Below are 12,261 nucleotides of genomic sequence, written 5' to 3' on the forward strand. Positions count from 1 at the left end.
ATATGATTTTTTTTTATTTTCATGGCTCTACATTATAAACTTCTGTAAAGCAGTTGGGGGTTCATAGTGCTCACCACACATCTAGATAAGCTCTTTGGGGGGTCTAGTTTCCAAAATGGGGTCACTTGTGGGGGGTTTTTACTGTTTAGGTACATCAGAAGCTCTGCAAATGCAACATGACGCCCGCAGACCACCCCATCAAAGTCTGCATTCCAAGCGGCGCTCCTTCCCTTCCGAGCCCCGATGGGTGCCCAAACAGTGCCCCCCCACCCCCCCACATATGGGGTATCGGCGTACTCAGGACAAACTGGCAAACAGATTTTGTGGTCCAATGTCTTCTGTTACCCTTGAGAAAATAAAAAATTGCAGGCTAAAAAATCATTTTTGAGGAAAAAAAAAAAGGATTTTTTTATTTTCACGGCTCTACTTTATAAATTTCTGTGAAGCACTTGGGGGTTAAAAGTGCTCACCACACATCTAGATAAGTTCCTTAAGGGGTCTAGTTTCCAAAATGGTGTCACTTGTGGGGGGTTTCCACTGTTTAGGCACATCAGGGGCTCTCCAAACGCGACATGGTGTCCGATCTCAACTCCAGCCAATTCTACATTGAAAAAGTAAAACGGTGCTCCTTCACTTCCAAGCTCTGCGGTGCGCCCAAACAGTGGTTTACCCCCACATATGGGATATCGGCGTATTCAGGAGAAATTGCACAACAATATTTATGGTTAAATTTCTGTTTTTACACTTGTGAAAATAAAAAAAAAATGGTTCTGAAGTAAAATGTTTGCAAAAAAAGTTAAATGTTCATTTTTTCCTTCCACATTGTTTCAGTTCCTGTGAAGCACGTAAAGGGTTAATAAACTTCTTGAATGTGGTTTTGAGCACCTTGAAGGGTGCAGTTTTTAGAATGGTGTCACACTTGGTTATTTTCTATCATATAGACCCCTCAAAATGACTTCAAATGTGATGTGGTCCCTAAAAAAAAAAATGGTGTTGTAAAAATGAGAAATTGCTGGTCAACTTTTAACCCTTATAACTCCCTAACAAAAAAAAAATGTTTCCAAAATTGTGCTGATGTAAAGTAGACATGTGGGAAATGTTATTTATTAACTATTTTGTGTGACATATCTCTCTGATTTAAGGGCATAAAAATACAAAGTTTGAAAATGGCAAAATTTAAATAATTTTCGCCATATTTCCATTTTTTTTCATAAATAATCGCAAGTAATATCGAAGAAATGTTACCACTAACATGAAGTACAATATGTCACAAAAAAAACAGTCTCAGAATCAGCGGGATCCGTTAAAGCGTTCCAGAGTTATAACCTCATAAAGTGACAGTGGTCAGAATTGTAAAAATTGGCTCGGTCATTAAGTACCAAATTGGCTCTGTCACTAAGGGGTTAACATTCTATGTTTTCACTATTGATGCTGCAAATCCCGCCCCGGCTGGCCGCGACCAATCAGCGACAAAGGATTTCCGGTACGGAAGTTACAGACAGACGGAAGTACCCCTTAGGCAATTATCTATATATATAATTGTCTAAGGGTTTTTCTGTCTGTCCTGGAAATCCCGCGTCTCTGATTGGTCGAGGCCGCCAGGCCTCGATCAATCAGCGACGGGCACAGCATGGCGACGATGTCATAAAGGTTGCCTCGACCAATCAGCGACGGGCACAGTCTGCCGCGAATTCTGGAATCATCATTGTCCATATACTACGGGGACATGCATATTCTAGAATACCCGATGCTTTAGAATCGGGCCACAATCTAGTGTGTATATATATATATATTAGATTGTGGCCCGATTCTAACGCATCGGGTATTCTAGAATATGCATGTCCCCGTAATATATGGACAATGATGATTCCAGAATTCGCGGCAGACTGTGCCCTTCGCTGATTGGTCGAGGCAACCTTTATGACATCATCGTCGCTATGGCAACCATTATGACATCTACGTCGATACTGTGCCCGTCGCTGATTGGTCGAGGCGAATTCGCGGCAGACTGTGCCCGTCGCTGATTGGTCGAGGCAACCTTTATGACATCATCGTCGCCATGCTGTGCCCGTCGCTGATTGGTCGAGGCCTGGCGGCCTCGACCAATCAGAGACGCGGGATTTCCAGGACAGACAGACAGAAAAACCCTTAGACAATTATATATATATAGATACAGTCATGGACAAAAATTTTGAGAATGAGACAAATATTAATTTTTCCAAAATCTACTGCTTCATTTTTTCTAATGGCAATTTGCATATACTCCTGAATGTCAGAGTGATCAGCTTAATAGCAATTACTGTACTTGCAAAGTCAATATTTGCCCAGAAAATGAACTTTAACCCCCAAAACGCATTTCAACATCATTGCAGTCCTGCCTTAAAAGGAGCAGCTAACATCTTTTTAGTGATTGATCCATTAACACAGGTGTGGGTGTTGATGAGGACAGGGCTGGCGATCAATCAGTCATGATTAAGTAAGAATGACATCACTGGACACTTTAAAAGGAGGCTGGTGCTTGGTATCATTGTTTCTCTTCAGTTAACCATGGTTATCTCTAAAGAAACACGTGCAGCCATCATTGCACTGCACAAAAATGGCCTAACAGGGAAGAGTATCACAGCTACAAAGATTGCACCTCAGTCAACAATCTATCGCATCATCAAGAACTTCAAGGAGAGAGCTTCCATTGTTGTCAAAAAGGCTCCAGGGCGCCCAAGAAAGACCAGCAAGCGCCAGGACCGTATCTTAAAACTGTTTCAGCTGCGGGATCGGACTACCAGCAGTGCCGAGCTTGCTCAGGAATGGCAGCAGGCTGGTGTGAGTGCTTCTGCACGCACTGTGAGGCGGAGACACTTTGAGCAAGGCCTGGTTTCAAGGAGGGCAGCAAAGAAGCCACTTTTCTCCAGAAAAAACATCAGGGACCGACTGATATTCTGCAAAAGGTACAGGGAGTGGACTGCTGAGGACTGGGGCAAAGTCATTTTCTCTGATGAATCCCCTTTTCGATTGTTTGGGACATCTGGAAAACAGCTTATTCGGAGAAGAAGAGGTGAGCGCTACCACCAGTCTTGTCTCATGCCAACTGTAAAGCATCCTGAAACCATTCATGTGTGGGGTTGCTTCTCAGCCAAGGGAATCGGCTCACTCACAGTCTTGCCTAAAAACACAGCCATGATTAAAGAATGGTACCAGAATGTCCTCCAAGAGCAACTTCTCCCAACCGTCCAAGAGCAGTTTGGCGCCCAACAATGCCTTTTCCAGCATGATGGAGCACCTTGCCATAAAGCAAAGGTGATAACTAAATGGCTCATGGAACAAAACATAGAGATTTTGGGTCCATGGCCTGGAAACTCCCCAGATCTTAATCCCATTGAGAACTTGTGGTCAATCATCAAGAGACGGGTGGACAAACAAAAACCAACAAATTCTGGCAAAATGCAAGCATTGATTATGCAAGAATGGACTGCTATCAGTCAGGATTTGGTCCAGAAGTTGATTGAGAGCATGCCAGGGAGAATTGCAGAGGTCTTGAAGAAGAAGGGTCAACACTGCAAATATTGACTTGCTGCATTAACTCATTCTAACTGTCAATATAACCTATTGGTTCTCATAATATGATTGCAATTATATTTCTGTATGTGATATAAACATCAGACAAACACTAATAAAAACCAGAGGGCAGCAGATCATGTGAAAATATAATTTTGGTGTCATTCTCAAAAATGTTATATATATATATATATATATATATATATATATATATATATATATATATATATATATATGTATATATATATATATATTATATTTTATAAATGAAATTAAAATGTTTTTATGAACGACATTTATCGCCTATCCACAGGGCAGCAGTGATTGATTGCTGGGGGTCCTGTTCACTCCCATAATGCAGCTTTGTTTTCGAACAGGGAACATGATCTCTGTGGGTGTAATCAGTGGTGCTCACCCAGGAATATTCATTGTTCACCTAGTGATATAAATTGTGTGTAAGAACTCATGTAAGTACATCTTAAAGGGAGTCTCTCAATCAAAAATCACTTTTTAAACTAATCCCATAATCATATAAGGGACTTAGCCCCTAAAATGACACTTGCCATTGTTGTATGTACTGCTTTTGCTGTGCCTAAAGGCCCCGTCTCACATAGCGAGATCGCTAGCGAGATCGCTGCTGAGTCACAAGTTTTGTGACGCAACAGCGACCTCCATAGCGATCTCGCTATGTGTGACACGTACCAGCGATCAGGCCCCTGCTGCGAGATCGCTGGTCGTGTCGGAATGGCCTGGACCTTTTTTTGGTCGTTGAGGCCCCGCTGACATTGCTGAATCGGTGTGTGTGACACCGATCCAGCGATGTCTTCACTGGTAACCAGGGTAAACATCGGGTTACTAAGCGCAGGGCCGCGCTTAGTAACCCGATGTTTACCCTGGTTACCAGCGTAAATGTAAAAAAAAACAAACAGTACATACTCGCCTTCTGATGTCCGTCAGGTCCCTTGCCGTCTGCTTCCTGCTCTCAGTGACTGCCGGCCGTACAGTGAGAAGTGAGAGCACAGCAGTGACGTCACCGCTGCGCTCTGTTCTCAGTGTACGGCGGCTCAGTCAGAGCAGGAAGCAGACGGCAAGGGACCTGGACACCGAAAGGCGAGTATGTAGTGTTTGTTTTTTTTGGTAACCAGGGTAAACATCGGGTTACTAAGCGCGGCCCTGCGCTTAATAACCCGATGTTTACCCTGGTTACCCGGGTGCTGCAGGGGGACTTCGGCATCGTTGAAGACAGTTTCAACGATGCCGAAGTCGTTCCCCTGATCGTTGGTCGCTGGGGAGAGCTGTCTGTGTGACAGCTCCCCAGCGACCACACAGCGACTTACCAACGATCACGGCCAGGTCGTATCGCTGGTCGTGATCGTTGGTAAATCGCTTAGTGAGACGGGGCCTTAAAACATTTGTTTGATATGTCATTTAGAGTGCTTAGTGCACCCTTGGCAGAGCCACAAGATTTGGTGCACAGCTCTGCCACCTTAATTAGCAGGACCCACCAATTCCCTCTATATTGATTGAAAGTGCTCTTTTGGCCAGAGTGAGCACTGCCTGAAAAGTATCCTCTGACCTGCATGCACCCAGTATAACAGTAGCAGCCATGGTGGCAGCTCACAGACCTCTCTCCTCTCTGCAGCTGCTCGCTCCTCTGACAGAGGCTTCAGAGAGAGGAGGAAATGGTGGAGGATTGTGTTGACGCAGCAGGGATGATGGAGGTCCTGAGCATGCATGCTGGCTCCTGTTATTGCATTGTGTGTGTGCATCCACAGTGTGGCCAAGGGAGCACTGGCAGTCAATACAAAGAGAAGTCGTGGCTCATGCTAATGAGACGTGGAACGGTGCACCAAATCTCAAGGCAATACCCATGGTGATGTGTGCACCCTAATTTGCATATGACGCAGCTGTTTTTAAGCAAAACAAAGCCAGTAGTTGCTACAATAAAGATATGTGGGTTTATAGGAGATGAGTCCATTATATGAATATGGGCTTTTTTAAAATAGTGATATTGGGGTAATAAAAACCCTTAAATGTCTTAAATGTGTTATCCGGGACTTTTATATTTTATTTAGGTTTTTGCTATGGGCATAAGCACTTGTCAGCAGCCAGCTGCTAGTTACCTGCCTCTTCTACCATGCGACAATATAGTCATGGACCGCTCCTGGCAGCGATTCCCCTGCTTCCTGTGATGTCATGTCGACAGAGTAGTTACTTCTCTTTCGCTCTGCTCTGTCGACTGCCATCTGACACTTGTAGTTCCAGACGGCTTTTCATAGTAAGTTTTGTCTGAAACACTGCAGCATTTCTGAGCCAAACATGTATGGCTTCAGTACCGCAGCCATTGCCTGATTCTTGCTGCTTGTAGTCCGAACTGTTAATTCATCTAAATTGGGGAGCAGCAGAAGACCCACTTAATGTGAACCTTTTCTCTTTCTCTGTTACTTCTTTCCCTCCGATAGGTGGCAGGGTTCGGGAATTTCCAGTTTTTAGAGAGCTTGATGGTATATTCTTGGTGGGGGTGATTGATGAACTGGGATACTCTTCCAAAGGGGAACTAGAACTTAGAGAGCTAAAAACCCGAGTTACCCCAACACTACCAACATCTGCTCAGAAGAGAAGTCATGAGATCCAGGTAACGTCACTGTCTACACTTAATATTATCAACTGCTCTTATTGATGTGTTTCTTCTCAATAGCCAGAATGAAGAAAGACCGGGGCATGTTGTCCAAACCTATTTTCTTTACAGAGAAATCTGAAATTGAGGAGAGAGCGCACATAGGGTGATAAAAGTGATAATTTGGATGACAATACACGGTAGGTGCACTCACCTTCTTTAGAGGTGGTGAAAAGTCACAACCCCTTGCAGAATATAAGAAGAAACAGTGGTCGCTGCAGACTCCCGTGGATACCAATGTGACAAAGAAGGAAGGAGAAGACCGGGTTTCTCAATGTATCCGCGCTGACCGCACACGATGGAAGTTTTCTTGAAAGCTTTATTGTGCCAATGCGTTTCGTGGCAATCTGCCACTTCCTCAGGGCCAAAGATTTTACAGTGTCTGTTTACAGCAGTGGTTTTATACAGAATCTTCATGGCATCACAATTACAAACAAACCGACATCACTTCCTGTGAAAACGCCCCCTCCAGTGTTAGAATGTCATACACCAGTTACAAAGACTTTTTCAAAATCTAAACTCTGATGAAACACACTATCCACCTAAAACTTCAGTCTTTAATTAGAAAAAAAAATAAATATATATTTTTATATATATATATATATATATATATATATATATATATATATATATATATATATATATATAAAAAACAATGATCGCTGCATATTTTTAACAAAAAATGGAGTTGGCTGGAATCAAACTCACAAGTTACGGGCAAGCCAGAACACAGGGTTCCCCATTACCATCATACTATCTCTCCACTTGTTGGGAATGGTTGAGGCTTTAGACAAAACCTTCATGACATCCCAAACAAACAAACATCACTTCCTTCAAAAACGCCCCCTCCAATATCATGTTGTCACACAACAGTCACAATATCTTTACATCAATATATAACCTCTGAAAAAACACATTAAACCTCTAAACAGTCAATTTTTGATTTAAAACCATATATAAAACCTATAATCAATGTGTTAAGATTTTATAAAAATAAAATGGCTAGACTCGAACGTATAGGTTTTGGGCAAGGCAGAACACCAAATACTTCCCATTGTCATTATACTAAATCTCCATTTCTGGGGAATGGATATGTGATTAGGAGATCCGACGGGCCACTAGGGACAAGAAACCATAAAGGATGGCTTATCAAAAAAGATCTACCAGCTCATTAAGACCTTTTGGATGAATAGTATCTAATTTGTATATCCAATACACTTCTCTCTTATTTAGACACTGTAATCTATTTGGGGTATCCACTGGTACATGATCTAGAGGTGTAACTCGTATTGGGGCTTTGTTCCCGTGTTTTTCAAAAGGGTCGAGACAAGCCATATTTCGAGATATCCCTTGGAGATGTTGTGTCTATGTGAGTTCATCCTTAAATGTAGAAGCTGTGTAGTGCGTCCCACATATTTGTTTCCCACAGCAACAATCAATTAGATAAATAACAAAACTGGATTGGCATGTTAATTTAAAATTAATGTCATATACTCTCTCACTATCATTATTTGAGTGAAAAGTATTCACATTATCACTGATCCAAAGGCAACACAAGCATTTTTTATTTTTACATTTGAAGGAACCTCTTAGACGCATCTGTGAGGTGCTGGTTCCTGCATAAGAAATTACGTTTTACTAGTCTAAAGGTTCTTTGTTGTGATTAAAGTGTTGATGGCTCGTCTATCATCAGAATGAATGGAGCTGAACAACAAAACCAGGCACAGCCACTTCTACGGAGGAGCCATATTGGTTGTACCCATTAATAGGACATTTTGTGGGAATAGTCAGATCAGGCTCTAGATCCCATCTATCAGCCAGAATCAAAAGTAGCTGTTTTCGAAATTACTGTACCTTCTTTGGACAGTAATGCAGATATGGCCTGATCGTGCGTGTGTGTATCTTTTTGGAATGGCAAAACTCTATCCTTAAGGTGACTGAGCTTTCACCTCACAACATTTATGCATTCAGACACTTTTTTAGTTCATGTCTGAGCCAAGCAATGTCCCTGCCAACTTGGACAATCAGGGTGGATATAACTGTGTTGCATTGGCTCACAGACCAAAATTTAGCCATCAGTGTATGTTCAGAATGACCTTGTGGCAGATCTATATGAAGTGTTTGTGAGCCCTATATTGTCTGAGGGTAGTGGACTGCCTTCTCTATCTCCCGATATCTGGACCAATTGCCTGCCCGCACTCTCCCTATCCTCCATCTCCGGAACTACTGCATTTTTAGAAGAGGGAATATCAGTGGCTGTTGGCTTGGCATACTTCTGTAAAAAAAAAATAGCAACTACCTCCGATGAGCATTCAGCCACTCAAGCATCATAGGCCACTGATACAGTAGTGACAGCACCATCTTGGACATCCTGGTCACCTTCTAAAGTGCTTTTGCTCCTGTGATTCATCATTTAACTAACACAGAGCTTAGGTCTCGAGATTCTACAACTGTCCAAGGTACTGTTCAGTTGTTTTTTGACAGGAGGGTAGCACTAGGTCAGTAGTTTATACAGGATATTGGCACTAGCTTAGGGCACACATCTATTCCCATATATTGCCAGGTCCCACCCAAGCCAAAAGCAGCTATCATCTCAAGCTGTTTACATCACTCAACACCGACTGATTGCCATTATACTTTCTTTTCCATCCAGTATAACTATAGGGTAAAGGGGAAATTGCCCCCCAGGGCCAACAGCAGGACCACAAAATTAGTTTCCTGCCACAGGATGCTCACCCAGACCAGTTATCACATGAACATAATTCTTCATATTTATTAAGTTTGTTATGGTTTGCTCTGTTGTTTCTTGCTTAGAGAGTTAATACTGTTTTGTGTATGATGGCTTATTACAGTAACAAACATAACAATGTGTCTTCTAGGTCTCTCTTTACAAGCTGCTTTTCGATGGCATGGTAAGCGGTCTTCTCCAGCCTGATGTTTTCGTGCAGCATTTAAAGCTGAGACCAGAACAAGGCTTAGGACCTCAAGTGAAGGAGCACGCCATTAAGTCTGGGCTTACTGTGTCTACCTGCAGAGATGTGTTGGAGCTGACTTGTCTGAATCTCACATATAGTGAATTGCCTACAATTGACAGTCTAAAGCTTGAATATTGCTTTCAAGGGGATGGTTCCCTGCTTGGATCTGAGGAAGTGACTTTTGAAAAGGAGAAAATTTTGGAACAAGTGACATTTTACTTTTCCTATTGGAAAGGGCTCCGAGAGGTCCAGGGAATAGACATAGAGGATGCCTGGAAATGCAGAAGGTGCGAATATTCAAGCATCTGTGAATGGAGAGCCCAGAAAATCAAAGGTTTTCCTTTCCGAAATCTGAACAAAAGATTTAAATGACCATAAAATTCTCCAATTTACCACAGCATCATGAATTGCTTGATTCTGATTATGCAGCTATATTATTGTATATGATCGGGTTATCCCTAACATTGTAAGTTATTGCATATCCCCAGGATAGGTGATCACTTTCTGATTGGTGGGGATCCGAATGCTCATACCTACAAAAAGTCCAAGAATGGGGCTCTGAAATGAAATGGGACTGCCGACAATAGCGGAGTAGAGTGCTGGGCTGTTTTCTGGCAATTGAGTAGAGCATTTATGTGCACATGCATGGCCCCTGCTTCATTTAGACCACGCATTTCAGAGCTGTCGCAACCCACCGATAAGAAATGTCAGCAGTCTGTTTTCTCTGGCAGTAACTTTGTGTATAATGTTGGAATAATCTTTTAATGTTGTGAAATCCCTCCTGTATTGTATGCTACAATCTTGTTTTGTATGGAACATCAGTACTTTATATCCATTTTTTTATTCCAAACTTTTTATGAATTTCTGTACTACTTTTGATTTGGCATATTACATAGTTTTGGGCATATTGTAATAAATCTGTTTTAGCTATGCTGTATCTCATGATAGATAATAAATTACAGATCCACCACTATTAATTAATGAAGCTGTACCGGGTCATGTATTAAAACCTAACCCTTTCCCTCATCTGAATGTACAGTATCAGTCCAAAGTTTGGACACACCTTTTCTTGCAATGGTATTCCTTGTTATTTGATTACTAGATGGTGGCCCGATTCTAACGCATCGGCTATTCTAGAATATGTATGCGTAGTGTATAGCACAGGCCACGTGGTATATTGCGCAGCCCACGTAGTATATTGCACAGTCACGCAGTACATTGCGCAGCCCACGCAGTACATTGCGCAGCCCACGCAGTACATTGCGCAGCCCACGCAGTACATTGCGCAGCCCATGCAGTACATTGCGCAGCCCACGTAGTACATTGCGCAGCCCACGTAGTACATTGCGCAGCCCACGTAGTACATTGCGCAGCCCACGTTGTATATTGCGCAGCCCACGTATATAGCAATGTGGGCATGATATCCCTGTTAAAAAAAAAAAAAGAATTAAAATAAAAAATAGTTATATACTCACCTTCCGTTGGCCCCTGGATCAAGAAAGCGGTTACCGATGCTCCTCGTGCGCTTCGGTCTGAAGAGTGCATTGCGGTCTCGCAAGATGATGACGTAGCGGTCTCGTGAGACCGCTACATCATCATCTCGCGAGATTGCAATGCATGGTGCGGTTAACGGAGCGTTGCTAGCAGCGGGAAAAGCGCCGGTAGGTGAGTATATGATGATTTTTTTTATTATTATTATTTTTAACATTAGATTTTTTTACAATTGAAGCTGCATAGGCAGCCTCAATAGTAAAAAAAAGTTGGTCACACAGGGTTAATAGCAGCGTTAATGGACTGCGTTACACGCGGTCCATTAGCGCTGCCATTAACCTTGTGTGAGCGCTGACTGGAGGGGAGTATGGAGCGGGCACTGACTGCGGGGAGGAAGGAGCGGCCATGTTGCCATCGGACTGCGCCCGTCGCTGATTGGTCGTGGCAATGGTCGTGGGCGTGTTGCCACGACCAATCAGCGACTTGGATTTCCATGACCGAGGCCGCGACCAATGAATATCCGGGACAGACGGAAGTGACCCTTAGATAATTATATAGTAGATGGACATTGTAGAATCAGACTGAAGGCAGCAAGACCACAAAAGTACAGATAATGAAAAAAGGAGTAAAGAAAGACCTGTAATACAAACCAGAATATCTCATAATCCTTAGTTTTCTCAAGTACAGTGGCTTTTGAAAGTATTCAGCCTTTCCTTGGGTTTTTACCTATTTTGTGACATTACAACCAGAGGAGAGAGTGCCCTGCTCTTGCTGACTAAGGGTACCGTCACACAGTGCCATTTTGATCGCTACGACGGTATGATTCGTGACGTTCTAGCGATATCGTTACGATATCGCAGTGTCTGACACGCAGCAGCGATCAGGGACCCTGCTGAGAATCGTACGTCGTAGCAGATCGTATGGAACTTTCTTTCGTCGCTTGATCACCCGCTGATATCGCTGGATCGTTGTGTGTGACAGCGATCCAGCGATGTGTTCGCTTGTAACCAGGGTAAACATCGGGTAACTAAGCGCAGGGCCGCGCTTAGTAACCCGATGTTTACCGTGGTTACCAGCGTAAACGTAAAAAAAACAAACAGTACATACTTGCATTCCGGTGTCTGTCCTCCGGCGTCTCAGCTTCTCTGCAGTGTGAGCGCCGGCCGGAAAGCGAGCACAGCGGTGACGTCTGACGTCACCGCTGTGCTTTCCGGCTATGGCGCTTACACAGTGGAGAGAAGCAGAATGCCGGGGACAGACACCGGAATGTAAGTATGTACTGTTTGTTTTTTTTACGTTTACGCTGGTAACCAGGGTAAACATCGGGTTACTAAGCGCGGCCCTGCGCTTAGTTACCTGATGTTTACCCTGGTTACCGGGGACTTCGGCATCGCTCCAGCGCCGTGATTGCAACGTGTGACCGCAGTCTACGACGCTGGAGCGATATTCATACGATCGCTGCGACGTCACGGATCGTGCCGTCGTAGCAATTAAAATGGCACTGTGTGACGGTACACTTAGTCTACCAAGGTAAACGCTATGTCTGGCGCCAAACCAACACAGCTC

The 12,261-nt window shown here is 43.3% G+C and overlaps 1 protein-coding gene across 1 annotated transcript in view; it reads left to right on the forward strand.

Annotated features, from left to right (window-relative positions):
• EXO5 (exonuclease 5) overlaps window positions 1-10,177 on the forward strand; it is a 60,352-nt gene extending 50,175 nt beyond the window's left edge. The window contains exons 5-6 of the mRNA XM_077294398.1: window positions 6,015-6,187; window positions 9,109-10,177. Coding sequence (XP_077150513.1) covers window positions 6,015-6,187; window positions 9,109-9,576 — 641 coding nt within the window. The 3' untranslated portion in view covers window positions 9,577-10,177. The remainder of the gene's footprint in view (window positions 1-6,014; window positions 6,188-9,108) is intronic.
• Window positions 10,178-12,261: the final 2,084 nt, after the last annotated feature.

The sequence above is a fragment of the Ranitomeya variabilis genome, chromosome 3, assembly GCF_051348905.1.
Source record: "Ranitomeya variabilis isolate aRanVar5 chromosome 3, aRanVar5.hap1, whole genome shotgun sequence".
In the NCBI taxonomy this organism is placed as follows: Eukaryota; Metazoa; Chordata; class Amphibia; order Anura; family Dendrobatidae; genus Ranitomeya; species Ranitomeya variabilis.